This window comes from Rana temporaria, chromosome 2, assembly GCF_905171775.1.
Source record: "Rana temporaria chromosome 2, aRanTem1.1, whole genome shotgun sequence".
Classification (NCBI taxonomy): domain Eukaryota; kingdom Metazoa; phylum Chordata; class Amphibia; order Anura; family Ranidae; genus Rana; species Rana temporaria.
Window position 1 is genome coordinate 273,280,817 of NC_053490.1, and position 15,713 is coordinate 273,296,529.

The 15,713-nt window shown below is 40.8% G+C and overlaps 1 protein-coding gene across 1 annotated transcript; it reads left to right on the forward strand.

The window, feature by feature from the left end:
• The first annotated feature begins 3,535 nt into the window (after positions 1 to 3,535).
• LOC120928280 (sodium leak channel non-selective protein-like) lies at positions 3,536 to 8,952 on the forward strand. The gene is made up of 4 exons (XM_040339380.1): positions 3,536 to 3,604; positions 6,296 to 6,413; positions 8,316 to 8,505; positions 8,589 to 8,952. Exons 1-4 carry the CDS (start codon positions 3,536 to 3,538, stop codon positions 8,599 to 8,601), a joined length of 390 nt encoding a protein of 129 aa, XP_040195314.1. The 3' UTR covers positions 8,602 to 8,952.
• Positions 8,953 to 15,713: the final 6,761 nt, after the last annotated feature.

The window sequence follows — 15,713 nt, forward strand, 5'->3', positions numbered from 1 at the left end:
GTCCCCTCTCCCCTCCTAGCAGAACCCCTCTGCATCTCAAGACATTTAATGAGGAACCCGATTGATGATTGGTCTAAATAAAAGTGAAGTGCAGCAAAATGATGCATGTATATCGGACCCGCATGGAGACTGGTCCGTCTATGTTCCAATATGTACCTGTGTTGTGCAGTGTCATTGACACCGCACAATACATGTATTTTAGACCTAGTGTACTAAGGCAGTATTGTAAATAGATAAAAAACAGTCACTATGTGTGAAATAATATAATATAGGCATGTGGAATGAGGAAAAAGGAAAAAAGGAGAAGAATAGATAATATATGATATAATATGACTAGAGGAATGTGGGAAGAATAAATTAGGAGAGGGCATGTATCTCCACGAGAGGAGGGAATGAGACAGAGGCGGGGAAGGAAGGCGATGTTCAGTCATGATAATGAGAGACATCCCAGTCAAAGTTGAGTCCCCGCGGCTGTCTGCAGTCAAGATGGAAAATCCAAAAAACTTCCCGTTTACAGAGAAGCTTAAACTTATCTCCTCCTCTAGGTGGACACACTACCCTCTCCATACCCTGTATGGATAAACTGGAAATATTTTTGTTGTGTAAATTATTCCAGTGTTTGGCCACGTTTGTGTTATGATTCTTCTCAATGTCGTATAAATGATCACTAAGTCTATCCCTTAATCTCCTTATAGTTCTTCCAACATACTGAACATGACAAATACTACACGAGATGACATAAACTACAAATTTTGTGTTGCAGTTGACATACTGTTTAATTTTAAAATCTCTGCCGTTGGAACATGACTGAACCGTGTTGCCAATGCCTATTAAAGGACAGTATCTGCACCCATGAGTGCCACATCTAAAAGTACCAACAAAATCAAGCCATGTGGGGGAGGCAGATTGTGAGACGTATAGGCTGGGTGAAAGGACACCCCCTAAAGTGGGGGCTCTACGGCTCACTGATTTGATACCCTCAGACAGAATAGACGCGTAAGTACTGTCACTATAAAGGACAGGTAGATACTTATTAACGATGTGTTTAATCTTATGGTACTCTGTACTGTAGGCTGTGGAAAAAAGGGGGGCAAATCTGTGAGCCGAGGATCCAGTCTGGATGTCCTTTACTCGTTTTTTGGCCAATAATGAATCTCTAGATATAGTGTTAACCCTACGTAGGGCGTTGTTAATGACAGTTGCTGAGTAGCCTCTGTCCCTAAATCTAAGCGCCATTTGATCTGCCTCTTTTAGAAAATCATTGGGAGAAGTGCATAGCCTCTTCAAACGTAAAAACTGTCCATATGGGATGCTATTGATGGTATGTATCGGGTGGGATGAGTCAGCTCGCAGCAAAGCATTGCCAGCTGTACTTTTCCTGTAGAGTCCCGTGGAAATACTGCCATTAGCTCCTGTGAGCGTTACATCCAGGAACTCTATGGTGGTGGTTTGTAGATTACCCGTGAATTGCAGGTTCAGCTTGTTGTCATTGAGATATTTCAGCCATTCGTTTAAATCTGCAAATTCATCAGATACGATAAGTAGCAGGTCGTCTATGTAACGACAATATAGAATAGTATCTAGGCGGCGGGGGCTGGTATCTCCAAATATGCGGGACTTTTCCCACCATCCCATGTACAAATTGGCCAGGGATGGTGAGAACTTGGCCCCCATCGAAGCCCCGCATCTCTGGAGGTAGCAGACCCCGTCAAACATAAAAAAATTATGTGTAAGCAGATAACGTAAGGCTGAAATAATGAACTCTTGTAGGGCAAGCGAATGGCAACCCGATTGCTGTAAAAAATAGGACACCGCCTGCAATCCCAGATGGTGTGGGATGCTGGAATAAAGGCTGCACACGTCAAAGCTCATCCACCTGTATCCATGCCCCCAGGGAACCCCCGTTAACTTGCATAGAAGATGCTTGGTGTCCCTGAGGTACCCCGGGAGGACGGATACTAGTGGCTGCAGCTGGCCATCCACCCACTCACCGAGTCGCTCGTTGAGCGATCCGATGCCGGCCACAATCGGTCTGCCGGTCAGGGGTGTAAACCCCTTGTGTACTTTGGGCAGATAATGAAAAACGGGTAAAATAGGATGTGGGGGAACAAAAAGTTTGCTGTCAGACTCTGAAAAGATACCGGCAGATACGCCCCTATCCAAGAGACAAATTAGATCTTGTGTGAACTTAGCAGTGGGATTATTATTAAGGCATTCATATGTGGAAACGTCCAACAATTGTCTCATGGCCTCAGCCTTATACATACAAGAGTCCAGAACTACTACCGCACCCCCTTTGTCAGCATTTCTTATGACAATGTCCCGGTTAGAACTTAATGCTGTCAAGGCTTCTCTCTCGGAGTGTGTCAAATTAGAGGGGTGCGGAACACCATGACATCTGTGTGCCAGGTGAGTAAGATCTCTCTCCACTAATTTTTGATATAAATCAAGCTCGCTGCCCCTGGAACCCAGCGGATAGAACCGAGATAGTACATTAAAAGATATTGGGGTAGGGGCATCCGCAGGATCTAAAAGGCAGGGATCCGATTCTATGAGTAGATCGGTGAGATCTTGCAGACAGCACACGTCTTTAAACAAAGTGGGAGAAGAGACTGACTCACCCGACTCCAGACTGTTAACCGATGCGGTGTCCTCTTCGGTGGATGATGAAAAAAAATGTTTCTTAAGCGTGAGCTTTCTAGCAAACTTGTTGACATCCAGGATAGTCCCAAACAAATTAAAATGATTAGAAGGGCAGAAGTTTAGACCCTTGGATAAAAGATGTAGTTCATCCGTGATTTAAATCTTTCTTAGAAATATTAATAACATTATCGGTCACTTCCTTCTGGTTCCTCGCAAGGCATATGGGGTGTGTGTGGTTTTTGTTCCTCTTGCCTCCCCTTCTGGTCTTTTTATGGTGGGTTTTCTTTTCTTGGTGTCTTTGTTCCCGTGAGGGTGTCCATCCGATTGTGGTTCCTGATCCGGCTGTGAGTTAAGGGTGGTATTGGGGCGATCTGGAGATGACTCTGACCCTGATGTGGCTAAGGTGTCATATGCCACATCGTTCTCAATGTCAGAAAAACTGACTTTCTTAATTCTGTTTTTCCGGGGACGTCTAGACTGGAAGGGAAACTGTGTGCGTGTGTAAACTTTATTGTTTTCATAGTCGGCACGATCTCTTAATTGCTTTCCCTTTTTCGTATCAATGACGAGTTTTTCCAGTTTATCCAGTCGCTTGTTCAACTTTCCATCCAGATCAGCAAAGTCGGGGTGTGTTTGCATGATTGTAAGCTCCTTTTGAACAGATGTTATTTCCTCTTGTAGTACGCTGACTTGCTCCAAGTTGGATTTAATAAGGATATTCATGAGGGTAAATGAACATTTGTTCAATGTGTCAGTCCACTCCTGTCTCAGTGTCTCATTGGATAACTCTGTGGTGGGGAACTTTTTAATGCGCAAACCCCGAGGTATTTGCTGTAGAGTAATATAATCCGAAAGAAAGTGAGTGTCCCAATACAATTTGATCTCCTTGGCCATGGACTGTTCCAAGCGTCTGAACATGGCCAGGAGGGACGTACCGTTATCTTGGCTGGGTGTCGAGGTGGTATGGGTCCCCAATCGAAACGGATTTTCTGTTGAGGGTTTGAGGGTTCTGCTAAAAACTGCATCTGCATCTGATCATGTTAAACCATTAGATTACTGTTAACCCTTATGTACAGGGGATGTTCTTTTCCTTCTCGTTTTTTACGGTAAACTCTTTGAGCTTGTTCTATACTCATTTTCTGTTCATGAGAAAGATATTTACTCCATATACATTGGTATAGCCTTTTGGAGAGTCATGCCTCTGTGGTCTAGATATTGATTTCTGTATTGGAGAGCCTGTATTTGTCTCCCGACAATTAATCTTCACACTATAAGAGTACTATGTCTTTAACTCGTAACTAGACACATAGAGGCTTTAACATTAGTAATCTCCATATGTACACATTTTTTGGTCTGATATACATGACCTGGGGCAATCTTCTCGGGTTTACCGTATAAAATAGATGGATTACATCTTGACTTCCACTATGTGCTTACCAACACTAAGTCACAGTTGATATATTATATATAAGAATATCAATGAAATTTAAAATATTGGTATTAACACTAATACACAGAAGTTTATCTTTTTAATTGCAATTGCGATTACGATAATCTTCTACATTTAACACTTTATTTTTCATTCTTTGTTTAGAATAACACACATAGTAAAACACTAGATAATTGATTCTAAAAAACCTTTAAAAAACCTAAAAAAAATTTTTTAATAAAAGACAAATATAGTCTAGAAAATATGATACACATAAAAAATTAAAAATAAAAAACAAAATAAAATATAAAAGATTTAGAAGCACTTCAATATTCACCCCCAGGACATAGTTCGATGGGTATACTCATTATTTCACACAGGAGTGTTTACATACATATTTTTATAATAGTTGTGTCTTTCACAAAACACAATAAACGAAACTCTATTTTATTTATTTTATTTTCATTTTTATTTTATTTTATTTTATATTACTTTTATTAACTCTAAGTGGAGTCATACACTAGTTACAATGGTTATCTTGCCTATTTGGAGACCCCAAGATTATATAGGTGCGGTTTGTCTATTCACATGTCCTAGGCATATGTATGGTCTTATTTTGTTTTTGTTTCTTTTTTTCTTCACTTTAACATGTTAATTGCAAGATATGCTACATCACCTGTTCCATATAAATTGGTTTTAATATGCATGCAATTAACTATCTAATTGTTTAATTGATCCAGTCTCGCCATAGGCGAATGTTTTCTCACATGATGGTGGTATGGGTATATATGTATTTTTAGTGTGAACCTATGTTAGCCATGACTAAGCGCTGAATTGCAGCGTGAAACGCGTCGGCCAATCTGTATCTGTTGTTTGCAGTGCCTGTATGTACTTTTTACATTAAAAGACCAACTTTATTTTAAGTCATTTTGGAGTGCGGCTGTCCAGAGTTCTTTTCGTTTTTGTTAAGAGTTTATACATCTCCCAGGCTCCTCTCATACACGTTCAGAGATTTCTGATCCACGATCCAGTTCAGATCTTGGTCCTCTCCCCCGGGCTATTTTAAGCTCATCTGAGACAGACAGCCAGTGCTCTCTGCCTTGGAAACTCAGACGACACTGGTCTGTGAGAGCAAAAGGTTGGTTAAAGCTATCAGGGCCGGTGCTACCACTAGGCAACCTAGGCAGCCGCCTAGGGTGCACTGCTGCCTAGGGCGCTCGGCCACTGGTGTTCCTATTCTCTTCTCTCTGCAGCAAGCAACTAAGTCTCAGCATCAGCAGGCAGCCGCCGCTTCATTCACATAGTGTCAGAGGCGCGGCCGAGGACTGTGTCTGTGTCCCGACTCCTGAGTGAATGGAAGCAAGTAAACATTCATTGATAGGTGCAGTAGGCTGCATTAATTGCATTGATGGATGCTGGTGAGGCTGCATTAATGGGCGCTGGTGAGGCTGCATTGATGGGGGCTGGTAAAGGCTGCATTGATGGGCGCTGGTGAGGCTGCATTGATGGGCACTGGTGAGGCTGCATTAATGGGCGCTGGTGAGGCTGCATTTGATGGGTGCTTCATTAAAAAGGTGGGGTATACATGGGCAGGGCAAAGGGGGTGGAGACCTGTATATAAAAGACTTGTCTATATCACAAATAAACACTGCACTGTTTGTCACTACCTGGATTTGATATCTGTGTCTGAAAGCCTGTTTATCCCACGGAGCTTTGTACCCCCAGCTTACAACATATTTGAAACAAGCAGGACTCATAAGTGAATCTTTCAATTTCAGTCTTTTGTATCTATGATCGCTCCGCTGATCCCCGCTGAGCCGGCGGATGACAGGGCGGTCCCCGCACACAGTGCAGGGACCACCCTGTCTTTTCTTCGCTCTCCCCTATGAGGGGATCGGATGAACATGAACCGCCTGTCCGTGTTCACCTGATCCGCAGACGGAAGGAAAAATAGGGTTTTCCTCCGTCTGCAGAATCGGAGGAATACAGAAGCGGGCGAGATCGGGTGTCAGCGGATGTTCATCCGCTGACACCCGCGATCTCATAGGGACCAATGTATGTCCCTTTTTCATCCGCACGGATGGATGAAAAAGCGGACATACGGTCCGCAGGTGTGAAAGGGGCCCTAGAAGTAGGATCAAAAATAATTGATATAATATTATGCTTAAAGTTTACAAACACATAATGTATTTATGTCATTTTTTTGTTTCTGTTTATTTGTAGACAAGTAGTCAACAGCAGCTTCTAAGCCCAACGCTTTCTGACAGAGGAAGCTATAGACAAGATTCTATTGAAGCTGGTAAACGTCTGAGAAGATTTGGCCAGTGGCACCTACCGGCAGGTAAACAGAAATGGCAACATATGTTCAAATCTATGAAAAAGTCATTACAACCACTGGTTAAAGTTTCTTTAAAAGAGAATTTTTTATTTTATTTTTTTATCCCCTATTCATACTTACCTCGTTGGATGGAGCATCAGACCGATGCTGCATCTGTCCCCTGGCATCTCTGCACTGAGAACCGAGCCACCAAACACCGCCGATGGCTCGGTTCTCACTCCCCTGTGAGCAGAGCGATGCTGACTGTCAGTCAGCATAACTTCTGCTCTACTTCTCAGTGCTGAGACTGCCATCAATCAGGACAGCTGGCAGATCCAGACTTGGAAGTCGGGATGACGTGCTACCCCGACTGATGGCAGTGACGTCAGCGGAGAGCAGACATCAGACCGCTCTCCGCTGAAAACGAGTCACAGGAGTGCAAAACGAATTGCACTCCTGTGACCCAGAGGAGAAGCCTAGCCTAAAAAGCTCAGGCTGAACTTCTCCTTTAAAGATAATAAAATATAATACACAATGTTATAATCTAAATTGATAAAATATAGACTAAAAAATGAAAAGTTTAGTGAGCCTAACGCCTGCACAAAGGCTACACTATCAGAGAAAAATCTGGAAATCAGGAAAAACTGTTTTAGGTTTGTTTTTTAAGCCGCTTTTCAACTCCTAGGAGTTCTGGCATTCAGAGAGGAAAAGTATACACCCAGTGTGTGTGAGACCATATACCGTATTTATCGGCGTATAACGCGCACTTTCTTCCCCTTAAAATCAGGGGGAAATCGTGGGTGCTCGATATACGCCGATACCCGCTTCCCGCGCTGTGTTTGAACCGGCCGCCGACATATACCAAGCGCAGTACACTTGGGTACACTCGGCCAGGCTCGGCTCCGCTCGCGGTCACGCCCTATGCCGCCTCCTAGCCTTAATGCGAGAGGAGCCAAGCGTGGCCGAGCGTGCCCGAGTGTACTGCGCTTGGTATATGTCGGCGGCGGCGTTCAAACACAGCGCGGGAAGCTGGGATTGGCTCAACAACAGCGCGGGAGAAGCGGGGAGGACACCACCAGGGCCGCAGACGGACGCCGGACCGGAGAAGGCCGCCGATGGACGCCAAAACTGTAAGTAATCCAATTTTTTTTCCAGGAATTTCCCTTTTACATTAGGGGTGCGCGCTATACGCCGGTGCGCGCTATAGGCAGATAAATACGGTATTTTAAGGAAGGGAATACAAATGCCATACATAGTGCAAAGAGTTTTTTTTATTACAACTACAAACATTACAATATATTTTAAAAATCACTTGTACATGTATAAGCACAAACTCTATACTATTGCAAGCACATCAAAACCTTAAATGTTCAGTATACATAACTGTACACTTTACAGAGCAAGGAATTTAATCCTTTACAAACTCTACACCCAAACTAATTATTTCCTCTATTACTTTTCTCTTTCATATTTCCTTTTCAGTCATGTATGTCAGTATATTTCAATCCGTCATTCTTTTTTTTCTTTTCTTTTGGGTAAAGACCTATCATTATGTGGCAGCTATTAGTGCTTATCAGTGATCTAATAATAAAATAAAATACAGAGGAAGGGAGTGCAGTACACACAGCAGGAGCTGGGAGTGCAGCACAGACAGCCGGAGCTGGGAGAACAAATATTTAGTAGAGAAAATATTAGGTGGTTGTAGCTGATCATTTCGTTTTTTGTGTAAAGACAGTGCAGATTTTTCAGATTGGCTGCATTACAGAATTTTTATATTGATTTTGGAATGAATTTATAACCCCCATATTAAAAAGGAAAATACTAAAGTCTATCAATCATTTTTGCAAGCCAATATAATATCAGCAGTTTCCAAATCCAGTTAACCTATACACATCATCACAGTCTTTGTTTTTTGTTTTTTTACAGCACCAAAGCCTATAAGTCATTCTGTATCCTCTGTCAATTTACGCTTTGGTGGTCGCTCCACTATGAAGTCTGTAGTGTGCAAGATGAATGCCATGTCGGATGCTGCTTCTTGTGGTTCAGAAGTCAAGAAATGGTGGACAAGGCAACTTACCGTAGAGAGTGATGAAAGTGGAGATGATCTACTTGACATGTAAGGACAACGCAAGCAAAACTCAAAGCAACATTTAGATTACATTTTTATAATGGAAACTAATGTGTACTCATTATTACTAGGTTGTCGGTCTAAAGGATGCTTCATGTCAAGTGAGGAGAGACAAATTCTGTTATTCAGTATTATTGAGCTCACAGTGAAATGCGGAATATAAATGTGACAAAAAATTATAAAGCTGTCCATAGATATGAGATGGCAACATTCGTTCCTTAGAACAATCAGTAAATAAACATGCAGAGTTCTATCTGCTGAATGTGCATGTTTATGCACCGAGTAGACCTTATTTCACAGGAGTAATAACAGTCAGCTGGTAAAATCCATTCTAGGTGAACAATTCTTCCCTTAAAATCAAGTGCCTCTAGAGCAGGGGTTTCAAACTCAATTTCATCATGGGCCACATCAGCATTATGATTGCCCTCAAAAGGGCCAGTTGTATCTGTAAGATTAGATGTCCAGCGCATCCCTTCCCATTACATTAGATGTCAAGAGCCACCCCACCATCAGAAGTTGAGTCCCCCACCCTCCCTTACATCACAGTGCACCCCCCTTTCCTTATGCTGCTGCTGGGAAGAAGATGGATGCATTGCTTGAAAGCAGAAAGTACAGGGTCTGGACTGGAGGAGGACCAGAGGAGGCCTGGAGCTCTCCTGCAGCTGCAGGAGAGGTGTGAGGGCCACATGAAATGGCTTGGAGGGTCGCATTAGGGCCGCGGGCCTTGTGTTTGACACCTGTGCTCTAGAGGGTACAGACTGCTTAAAAATAAATTACCATTTCCCATTACAATCATAATTGGCCAGATGACATGATCGTCATCTTGGGTCTTACAGTATGTATGAAAAGTGTTGTCCATGGCCACCAGTTAGCTTCTGTAATTTCTGCAGTGTTAAAGTCAAAATGAGACATGATTCTCATTAGTTTATTCAGCTACAAAAATATTTACTGCTTTTCATAAATGGCCCCCTCAAGTGGATGATAAGCTTTGGAACACCTCATATGACTTTAACAGCATATATTGCAAGGCTAAAAACTATGTTTACAATCTTCACATTTTTACCTATCATTCCTACACCATATCCTAATGCTTATAACCACTTGCCGACCCGCCGCCATCATTGTAGTGTGGCAGGTTAGCTCGTTCCAGCGAATTGCCGCCATTGTACGTTGGCGCGGGAACTCTATTTTGTGGGGGTGCACGCACGCCCACTGGCCAGCAGGGGAGCCAATCAGCAGGTGGGGCAGACTCAATGTCCACCAGCTAGTGTCATTGGTACAATAACAGTAATAATGTCACTGGTTCCCAAAAAAGTGTAAAAAATGTCAGTTAGGTGTCCGATCTGTCCGCTGCAATGTCTCAGTACCGCTAAAAATTGCAGATCACCGCCATTACTAATAAAATGAATAGATAATTAAATAAAAAGGCCATAAATCTATTTTGTAGATACTATAACTTTTGCGCTAACCAATCAATATACATTCATTGCGATTTTGTTTTACCAAAAGTATGTAGAAGAATATGTATACAAAAAAATACTGCGCAGGTCCAAGGAAAAGTGAATAGTGCTAAGACTATACAAAACTAAAATAAAATATAAAATTTAAAATAAAAAAATAATAAAAACACTGCTGCAGCTTATATGTCAGATAAACATAAATAATAAACAGAAAAAGGTAAAGCTGCGCTGTAACATGAATCAGCATAAATATCAAATATGCTTATAAGTGATGCACACAAAACACAAGTATAATAAATGAATTTTTGTGAAATAATTAAGTGCAAAAGTTCATAAGAAGGATGTATCAGAAAAGTTCAAATGAGTGACAGAACGTTCTCCGAATGGGTGATTATAGATGTCCAGATGATATTGTGAATCTGTATAGCAGATGACAGAATCCTCCACCACTTATAATCTAACTGCTTACCAGAGCAAGAAGTTAGTCAGGCATATAAACATATGAGCCATTTAAGGGATCCAGGGAATGCTGTCAGTCTCTCTCCAATCTCACCAATCCTCTACATCAGACCCAACTCTCTCCATTAGTACGACCCAGAGGAGAAAAACACTAATATAGCGTAATACCGTTGAGAATGGTTTTATTGATAAAAAAGTAGTGCACTTACATGTATGCAGATAAAAAAGTGCGTGTATCGATAATAGCCGGCCGGCTCTACTGTCCGCTCGTCCTTCCGGGTAGACAGCGTGGTACGAATCGTGGTGACGTCAGCAAGTCGCTCCTCCCTACGCCGTTTCGTCACAATAATGACTTCTTCCAGGTGCCCCTGGAAGAAGTCATTATTGTGACGAAACGGCGTAGGGAGGAGCGACGTGCTGACGTCACCACGATTCGTACCACGCTGTCTACCCGGAAGGACGAGCGGACAGTAGAGCCGGCCGGCTATTATCGATACACGCACTTTTTTATCTGCATACATGTAAGTGCACTACTTTTTTATCAATAAAACCATTCTCAACGGTATTACGCTATATTAGTGTTTTTCTCCTCTGGGTCGTACTAATGGAGAGAGTTGGGTCTGATGTAGAGGATTGGTGAGATTGGAGAGAGACTGACAGCATTCCCTGGATCCCTTAAATGGCTCATATGTTTATATGCCTGACTAACTTCTTGCTCTGGTAAGCAGTTAGATTATAAGTGGTGGAGGATTCTGTCATCTGCTATACAGATTCACAATATCATCTGGACATCTATAATCACCCATTCGGAGAACGTTCTGTCACTCATTTGAACTTTTCTGATACATCCTTCTTATGAACTTTTGCACTTAATTATTTCACAAAAATTAATTTATTATACTGGTGTTTTGTGTGCATCACTTATAAGCATATTTGATATTTATGCTGATTCATGTTACAGCGCAGCTTTACCTTTTTCTATGTAGAAGAATATATATCGGCCTAAACTGAGAAAGACATTTTTTTGGGGGGGGGGGTGGATATTTATTATAGCAAAAAAATTGCTTTTTTTTTTCAAAATTGTCACTCTTTTTTTGTTTTTAGCGCAAAAAATAAATACTACAGAGGTGATCAAATAGCACCAAAAGAAAGTTTTTTTTGTGGGAGAAAAGGACATAAATTTTGTTTAGGTATAGCGTTGCACGACCGCGCAATTGTCAGTTAAACCGCCGTATCGCAAAAAATGGCCCGGTCATTAAGGGGGTAAATCCTTCCGGTCCTTAAGTGGTTTACTGTGACCAAAAATCTGCCAGCATCGACTGTTGTAAATGTATTTGTAATAAAAGTAACTGGGACATGCTATTGAATTGCACATTATGTTTTGTTGATCTAGATGTTAAAGAATGTCTGTTACATAAAGTATGTAAGTGTTAAAGGGACATACCTCAATCATTTAATGACTTTAACACTTGATTGAAGTTATTTGACTGTACATGCTTTCTCTCCAAAAAAATATTCTTGTTAAAGTTTAAGGCTTCATTAACATTAATACTATGGGAACGCGTGCATAGGGAAAAACATGTTGTTGATAATGGCACTCCAAAACACCATGCCAATGCATGTGCATTTTAGTGCACCACATGGTTTGCTGCCTTTCAAAAAAAGACTTGCATATTTTGCCCTAATGCAGTGCACGTTATTATACAAAGTAATGCACATTAATGCATTCACAGCACAAAGGTGTGAACTTAGTGTCAAGGTAAAAGACAAATAAAAGGGAATACTGTGGAATTATTTATGTAATTTATTTTATATATAATACAATGTATAACATTATTTTCACAAATGCCTTTATATATGTGTATATGTGAAAGATGTCTATTATGATTATTATAATTTTTTTATGGTTGGATATATCTGGAGGGGAATACTTTTCTTGGAAAATATACAGTCTACTGTGCTAACAAACCTGCCTTTATGCTATAGGGGAAAAGTCTCTACTTGGGTGACAAAACGACCTGGATACTAGGGAGTTCATTTATTAAAGTAATTGTAAAGTCTAGTTTTTTTTTTTTTTTTTAATAACAAACATGTTATACTTACCTGCCCTGTGCAGTGGATTTGCACAGAGCAGCCCAGATCCTCCACTTCTAGGGTCCCTCTATGCTGCTCTTTGCCCCTCCCTCCTGTTAAGTTCCCCCACAGCACGCAGCTTGCTATATGGGCACCTGCAGTCAGTGTGTCCATTTAGACATGGAGCTGCCATTCGGCCCCACCTCCTCTCTCTCCTGATTGGCTAACTGACTTTTATTGACAGCGACGGGGAGCTAATGAAAACCTCTGCTGTGTCTCGGCCAATCAGGAGTAGAGACCGGATGGCCGAGGGACATGTGGACATCGCTGGAGAGAGATGGGGCCCTCAGGTAAGTATTAGGGGGTGCTGGGGAGGCTGCTACACACAAAGCTTTTTATATTAATGCATAAAATGCATTAAGATAAAAAAAATCTTCTGTCTTTACAACTTCTCAGTGCTGAGACTGCATCAATCAGGACAGCTGGCAGATCCAGACTTGGAAGTTGGTCTAAAGACAAATAGACCATTTACTTTGCAAGGAAGGTTGCACTTTGCAAGAAAAATGTCCTCAGAGCTTAGTGAAAAAAGTGAACCTATGCTAAACTAACCTCATCCCAATCATAAGCAAGCAAAAATGCAGTTTTTTTAATTCTCCTTGCATGTGATTGGGCATACTTTTCAAAGTGAAAGTTACACTTAACTAATCCCTGGGGGAAATTTCCTTGCAAAATGCAACCTCTCTTTCAAAGAGAACAGGCTTTACACAAACTATCTGGGATTTGCTACATCATTTAATTTATAACTTGGTCAGTGCATCGTAAAGAGCTAAATTCCTTTTCTCCAAAAAAGGGATTGATCTATGTCTGGTTATGATTTATGTAAACTGTACTTCATAGAATCAGTGATTGAATTTTTTTTTATCTCCCCGTTTAAATGGTAATAAAGGGTCTAAATGAATAATAATACAAAATTAATAGTTTGTATAGAAAGGCACATTATTGTGCATTTTTCTACAGTATGTACAACCTGATCTAAGTCTTTTATAAACAAAATAATACATTTTTTGTTTAAGTGATTGCAATGGTTCAACTTTTATTTTTCTAAAATAATAAACATGTTCTACTTACCCGCTCTGTGTAATGGTTTTGCACAGAGTAGACTCGATCCTCCTTTTCTGTGAGTCCCCTGCCCGATCCTGGCTCCTCCTATTTTCTGAGTGCCCCCCTATAGCAAGCCACTTGCTATGATGGCTTGATCCTGATTTCTGTCACAGGATCTGATTGATAGCAGCAGGAGCCAATGGCTTTTGCTGTGTGAGCCTCCTGTATTTGGGGGGGGGTTTTGAGGGAGCTGACATGGCAAGGGTATTTTACCTAATGCAAAGAATGCATTAAAGTGGATGTAAACCCAATTCATGAAATTTGAGCTGGGCACATATATTTGCAGTATTTTGTTATCTCTCTTCAAAGCGCTAAGTCCTGTAGCTCTCTCCTGAACCCATTCCTCTGTTATCAGCATGATAACTCCTGACAATTATTTGACACATCAGATAAAAGCAGCCTGAAATTTCTGTCAGGGGAGGTTGCTAAAATAGATAACAGGGAGCTGGCCCTGTTACAAAACACCTCTGAGGTCTCTGCCTATGTGAACACTGAGCTGCATATGTGCAACTAATTTTACAATCTCAGCACTCCTTGGGTGCTGGAAGGAAGTAAGAGGGAAGTTTGTAGATCACATAACTGGAGGAGGGGCATTTTGATACTTGCACGCTATGGGATGAGCCTTAGGGGTCCCATACGAAAAGTTCAGTTTGAAATAATGTTTAAACATTAGAATTTACTTGTATGGGATATGGACTGAAAGATTCAATGACATCAGAATAGTGCAGAAAAAAAATTCTAGTCAAATATCTGTATTTCCCATGGCACAGATTATCAATGAACCCCACATTTTTAAGCAAATCTAAACTAAACAGTAAAAAACATTGCTAGGTGTTAGGGTTTTTTTGTAAAAAAAATCTGTGCCCCAAACACTGTTTAATTTTCAGTGCACACTGAAAGCACTGCACACTATGCAGTGTAACTTTTCTGACTCAGTACCATCATCTGTAAGAAGAGAGTGCCTGGGAACCTGATGGCTGAGATCGAGGAGAGAGCTAGAGACAGAGCCTGCATGACACAGTGCTGGAGAGGGGAAAAACATGTAAGTAGGTTTGTCATAATGTGCAAGTATGCGGTGCAAACTTGCACATTATGGCAAAAAAAAAGCGCCACACAGCGGTCTAATTCCACTTCATGTACCAAAAAATATGGAAACGCATATTCTCACAAGCAATGAAAACCTATGCCCACATTCTATTTGTGACCAATGTGTGAGCACGGAATGGTTCAGCATGGGAAAGTCCCTTCTGCTTGTTCTTGTAACTGCCTTGATATTAAACATTTTGATTACCTTCCCTGTACTATTATAATGTTAATGTGCCTGTCAATAAAGTACTATTCAATTTACATTTATTAGAAATAGGAGCTCTGTATGTTATGTAACAAAATACAGTATTGTTACTATATGATTTTATGTTTTATTATTATACCTTTTGTTGATTTCCTTTGATGGAAGAACTTTTGTCCAATAATAACAGCTTGGCTTTATTCTTCTAGTTTTCACTATGGGGATTAAAGATGATATTTGAGGAGCACTAAATTCAGTAAAGTCAATCTTGTCTCATAATCAGCCTAGTCATACTCAACAAATAAGTAAACAAAGCTGCCGAGTGCAGGATTAGCAAAACATATTGCCAAATATCTCTCTAAATAACAGTGTTCATTAGTCTCCACTTCAGCTTAATGTCAGATAAACTGAGAGTTTGTTTCTTTTTCTAAATTAGTTTACAAGTCTATAAATCCAAGCTCTCGCAAGACAAAGCATATGAGAAGCATTAAAGTAAAAGAGTCGACATTGTATATAGAAAAAATAAATTAAGAGGATACAATAGGAATAGCAAATTAATGAAATAAATATGGTAATATTATGGTAAATATTTTTTTTACTAATTTACATTCGATTTTAAGGCTGCTGATTAACCGCTTGCCGTCCAACGCACGACGATATATGTCGGACAACATGGCACGGGCAGGCAAATGAGCGTACCTGTACGTCCCTTTAAATTTGCCGCCCAGTTGAAAAAGGCTGAGCACTGTGGCCAC